The sequence below is a fragment of the Mustelus asterias genome, chromosome 19 (assembly GCF_964213995.1).
Source record: "Mustelus asterias chromosome 19, sMusAst1.hap1.1, whole genome shotgun sequence".
Lineage (NCBI taxonomy): Eukaryota > Metazoa > Chordata > Chondrichthyes > Carcharhiniformes > Triakidae > Mustelus > Mustelus asterias.
The window spans coordinates 56285130-56291129 of record NC_135819.1 but is presented as its reverse complement, the minus strand read 5'-3'; the positions used below and the strand labels follow the sequence as shown (position 1 = coordinate 56291129).

The window sequence follows — 6000 nt, the reverse complement described above, 5'->3', positions numbered from 1 at the left end:
TCGTAACATTCACCCAGTGGAAAAGCAACATTCACCCAATAGATAAGCTAATTAATCATTCTTTCTTCCCTTAATTGCCCCCAATCCTATTTTCAACTCTTGACGACACCAATGAATGCTGAGAATTTGGTTTCATGGGCAGTCACAGCTTTCATTTACCTCAGTCAAGTGAGCCCAGTTAGCTATTTTCAATACAGAGCCCAGACATGCAAAGGTTGGCAGGCTATTTTCACTGTGAAAGAGCATTGTTGAACCCATTCCTGTTCCCATTGGACATCCAAGGGCATTGCCAAGCAGGAGCTGCTGCATAGCAACAGTGCTGGAAAACCTGGCTGACCCTGCATCCAGTGCCACCAGGGCCTACTCGAGCACATCATCAGTTCAGCTCAACCAACACAGAGGGGAATGGGACCTTCTGGTGGCAGGACTTGAATCTTCTTCCACTGCTGCTTTAACCTAACTGCTGTGTCCCCCCGCCCCCCTCCCCTTTGACTTTTTCAATATGCAAGCAAAGGCATTTAACCTAACCTTATAGTTTGTTGGATCATTTCTAGAAAAATCATGCCTATAGCTGTACTTTGTACACCAGATCTGTTTTCTTATTCTCTCTATTCAGAAAAATCTCATGATTGGATAAAGGGAGAAAAATATGTAGTTATTTGGATTCATTCTATCCTCAGGCCAGTTTGGAAAGGGGGAACTGGAAAATTAGAGAGACATTACTGCCATTATGAAAAGGACCTATCCATTGAGAAAACAGAAATTCAGCAATGCTGGTTTCTAAACCAGAACTGAACTTAGATAAAAGGTGGTGTGCCTTTACCACACTCCGGGGGGATATGCAGCCACAATGGGAATGTTGGCGGAGAATCCCGCGAGATCTCAAGAACGAGAACATCAGCGGCAAGATCTCATTCTCAGATTCTCCGCACCACTCGCCGATGACCCAACAAGGTTCCAACCCACAAAGGGCAGGAACCTCATTTAAAAACGTTTAAATAAATGTTACGGTGCCCCGGTCTCTGTGGAGCCGATGTCGCCGACTCTACCAGTCCCGCCCACCAGCGTGATGGCCCAAACCACATTCCCGGATTCTCTTGTGCACAGAGAGCCGGAGAATCTGGGAGAGAAACCTCGGCTGCGCAGCTGGAGAGATACATGCCAGTTTTCCTGCTGAAACCAACACTCTGACAAATTAACCGGAGGATTCCGCACGTTATGAACCAACTTAACTGGGATCAGTTCCAAATTACTGGTTATATCAAGCAACCACTTAATCAAGGTTAATGTTAAGGAGGATTGATGAATGAGCGACGCCTGGAGGATAAACAGTATTCAGCAACAGTGAATTGCCATCCACGGTCTGGTCAGGGGTCAGCAGGTGACAGAGCAGAAAGGACTGGCAAACAGAGCAAAACAAGTACAACAAATCATCACAATGCTGGAAAAAGTCCCAATTTCAGTTATGGAACGTAGAAGTTGGGATATTTAGAATTTGTCATTGTTGAACCTTAGGGAAAGAGAACCCTCCGATGCTGGGGAATGCACCACGGGGTTGGGGGAGGGTTGCCATTGGCAAGACCAAAAGGTCCCGCCAGCAGGAAGGTCCAGAAAATTTTGGCCCAAGTCTGGCTGGAAGATGAGTGGAGGAGCAAGGCTGTGTACAGGTGACACCACAAGAGGACCAGACACCACAAGAGGACCAGGCCCCAAAGGTTTGGAGAAACCTTTCTCTGCTGCCAGTTGGCAAGAGGTATTCTGGCAAGCAACACTTTCATTCCAGGATGGTGACAACCTCAGTCAGTCAAAGAATAAGTAGAGACTTAGATGCAAGCCATCCTACGGCCAATTAACAACAGGCTGGGAATTTTTTTTTAAATGCTGTGCTTGAATTTGAAAAGTGAAATCATCGAATCCCTACAGTTCAGAAGGAGGCCATTCGGCCCATCGAGTCTGCATCGGCCACAATCCCATCCAGACCCTATTCCCGCAACCCCACATATTTACCCTGCTAATCCCCCTGACATTAGAGTCAATTTAGCATGGCCAATCAACCTAACCTGCACATCTTTGGACTGTGGGAGGAAACCGGAGCACCCGGAGGAAACCCATGCAGACACGGGGAGATTGTGCAAACTCTACACAGACAGTCACCCGAGGCCGGAATTGAACCCCACTCCCTGGTGCTGTGAGGCAACAGCGCTAACCACTGTGCCATTCACACCAGTTCAGTGGTTGAGGTGAATACTACCCTCTACAGGCCACGTTTGAATAACCACATAGCTTTTGAATTTTAATGAGTACTTTGTCGTCTTAAAATGCTGATTTTAAATCCAGTTCAGCAAACATGAAGCATTTTGAAACACTAGATTACAGAAATTGGAAGAAAATGTAAACGTCACTTTCTTGAAAAATGGATATTAAATTGTTGGAGGGCTAGCGCTCCTGAATTCATTCAAGCCAAGTCTCAACAACAGATCACAGTCATATTAAGGAACTAGTTTGAAAAAAAAGCATTAAAAGTTAAGGCGTCCACTGTCACATCGATCTTCAGGGCAGGGCAAGGAGCTATTCCAACATTAAAAAAACACAGACAAAAAGGTTTTCAAGTGTAAGATACATGTTTGCATGAAATATTTAAAAGGCTTCCTTATGTGTGTTTACATTGCTGTAGTTGGACTCTTTCTTCAAGTTACCTCAGGAACCCTTCCAAAAACGCATACACATATACAGATATAGTCTACTGCAAACAATAGATCAGATAAATCATTTGTAAAGGAAAGTATCAACAGACTTGATAAGTATCTGCAGCAACATGGATCTAAAATTGATAAATTATGTATTTGACAATTAAGGATTTCTGTGGACATACATTCCATTCATCTGGTGTGATTATTTTCTCTGTATGCCTTAAAGACTTTGTCTATCCATGGGATGTAGTACGACACCCTCACAAAAATCCCAGGACGCTTTGGTTTCGCACAACCTCGGCCAGGAATGATGACCCCTTGTAATAGCTTCTGGCCCTCTTCTTCACACACTAGAGGACCACCATAATCCCTCTGCAAAGACAAAGAATATAAGCTATTACAGCAGAACATAATTGACCATAACTTGCTCAGTGTGGCAATCAGCGTGGGATTGCCACTCTGAGCCCACTTACCTGCCCCTTTTGTACTCCACTAGCTGCTGTATAGCAGGCGAGCTTCAAGGTCGCATTGGAAGTAGCAGACCAGGGAGAAGGTTAAGTGGATGGGATTTGAAGGGTAAGGAAGATGGGGGGGGGGGGGTGGGTCAATCATCAGTGAGCTGAGGGAGGGGAAATCAGACAATGGGGAGGTGGGAAAGAGGGGAATCCGTGAGGGTGGTGATATCGGGGTTGGGGAATGCCATCAGTGTAAGAGTGGGTGGGGGAGGGGGTGATTGCTGAGTGGGGGAATCATGTGCGGGGGTCAGTCTGTCTTAGAAGTTTTTTAAGGTTTAAAGGTTTTATTTATTAATCCCAACTAGGCTGACATTCACACTGCAATGAAGTTACTGTGAAAATTCCCTAGTCGCCATATTCTGACACCTGTTCGGGTACACTGAGGGAGAATTTAGCATGGCCAATGCACCTAACCTGCACATTTTGACTACAGGAGGAAACTGGAACACCCGGAGGAAACCCATGCAGACACAGGGAGAATGTGCAGACAGTGACTCAAGCCAGGAATCGAACCCGTGACCCTGGCGCTGTGAGGCAGCAGTGCTAACCACTGTGCTGCCCCATGCTATTTAAAATAGTAAGGCTAAAGTTAGAAGGAGGGGTTGGATTTTCTGCCCGTTTTCGGAGTGATGTCACATCAGCAGAGTTTACAACATGTTTTTAAGAAGGGAGAATTGGTGGGGCAGGCGGATGATGCATTTTCCTTCATTTCTTTTGTGCAAGTGTCAAAATATATGGCGGGAAAAGCTGGCAGTGGAGCTGGCGGGCTACATCCCACTTTTCCCTTGCGAGTTGATACTCCAGACAGAAGGAAAGGAGAGAGTGCAGAATGCAGTGTTACAGTCATAGCTAGGGTGTAGAGAAAGATCATCTTAATACGAGGTAGGTCCATTCAAAAGTCTGATGGCAGCAGGGAAGAAACTGTTCATGTACCAACCAACTCAAGAACCTACCTCATATTAAGTTGATCTTTCTCTACACCCTATGATTGTAACACTACATTCTGCACTCTCTCTTTTCCTTCTCTATGAACAGTATGCTTTGTCTGTACAGTGCGCAAGAAACAATACTTTTCACTGTATACTAATACGTGACAATAATAAATCAAATCAAATTCTCTCTCAGCCAGCAATGAGCTCTATCATGTGAACTGCATTGAAGGGAGAGGTAAAGTATCGAACCGTTTTAATGTAAATACAACATCAGTAAAAGGATGGAAAGATCAGCTCCTCCAGCTTATCAAAAACACACTTCAACATTGCATATATCTAATTGTCGGAAAAACATCAGGTGGGATTCTCGCTTCTTCTTGTTCACACAAGATCAGCATAACAGAACACAAATAAAATAAAAGACTGCAATGGATCTGAATTCAACTCATAATATTCTGATACAGTAACAACTATACCTCCCACTCCCATGTATTATCAATGCTTTGTCTCAGCAAAAAAAAGCTTTATTTGTTTGAGAAAGGAATGATGGTGGTTCTGTGCAAAATGAACAAGGTTTTAAAATAAAAATGACAAGACTAAGCACTTGATATTGTCCATCTTATGGCAAACTGCTGACAAGATGCAGAATGAGACATGCACAAAGCATTCTCCTATATTTAGACTTTGAGTGGTTTTCAGTTTTATGATGCTGTAGTTCTGTTAAAATGACCCCACTCCATCAGTGCCGGGTACAGAAGGTTGCCAAACCTTCAATTCAGAACATTATTCTCAGCGATGATTCATTGTTATCCTAGCATCACACAGCCTTCCCAATTTGCAACAGGCTCTAAAAGAAAACGCAGTCTGCCTCAAACAATATATATGATATATTGTTCTTGTAAGGTATCTATTATAGTTTGAGGGATGAATTAAGACAGCTGCTCTGCTAAAAACTGGTCTTCTTTCTTTCATTTATAGAATGCCTCATGTTTGGATAGCTGGCAATAAAGGATTTACTATAAAACATACTCTCAGTGTCAGACACAGATTGGATGATGTTTAATGCTCTCCCATGAGGCAGCATTGGTGGCGGCAGGGAGTGGGGGGGGGGGGGGGGGGCTGCATTTAAATCAGCCAGGAAGGCTTGTGGATGACCTTCATTGCCAATTGAAGTCCTTGAGTGGGCAGTCAATGCCCATGTGTTAAACTTTGTCACAGTCCCTATGGGCAGCACGGTGGCAAAGTGGTTAGCACTGCTGCCTCACAGTGTCAGGGACCTGGGTTCGATTCCGGCCTAGGGTGACTATCTTTGTGGAGTTTGCACCTTTTCCCCGTGTCTGCGTGGGCTTCCTCCGGGTGCTCCGGTTTTCTCCCACAGTCTAAAGATGTGCAGGTTAGGTTGATTGGCCATGCTAAATTGCCCCTTCGTATCGGGGGATTAGCAGGGTAAATGCGTGGAATTATGGGGATAGGGCCTGGGGATTGTTGTCGGTGCAGGCTCGATGGGCCAAATGGCCTCCTTCTGCACTGTAGGGATTCTATGATTCGGGGCCTGAAAGAAGGACCCACCACTGGGAAGATGGGAGCCATTTTGATAGGCACCCACCTGCTCTTGCTGCTGATCCCCCTCCCCCCACCTCAGCCTTCATCTTTCACCTGTGGCCTGGGTATCTCTATGATCCTGGGCCTTGGGTGGACACACTAACTGCAGCAGCCACTGCTCCCTTTGGCACTGCCAAGCAATCTACAGCTGATGAACTCACGGGAGGTAAAGGTGCAATTTCTGTCCTGAAAACCTAGATCCTGGGGATGGCCCACCGTTGCCCAGTCAAGTGCCTGAGTGACACTTTTGGATGGATGTTC

The 6000-nt window shown here is 45.3% G+C and overlaps 1 protein-coding gene across 2 annotated transcripts in view; it reads right to left on the bottom strand.

Moving 5' to 3' along the window:
• Positions 1 to 482: 482 nt before the first annotated feature.
• Positions 483 to 6000, bottom strand: part of LOC144507966 (hepatocyte growth factor-like) — a 66243-nt gene continuing 60725 nt past the window's right edge. The window contains exon 18 of one of the 2 annotated variants that reach the window (XM_078235576.1): positions 483 to 3062. In XM_078235576.1, coding sequence (XP_078091702.1) covers positions 2880 to 3062 — 183 coding nt within the window. In that variant the 3' untranslated portion in view covers positions 483 to 2879. The remainder of the gene's footprint in view (positions 3063 to 6000) is intronic. The other variant, XM_078235577.1, reaches the window with a different exon arrangement.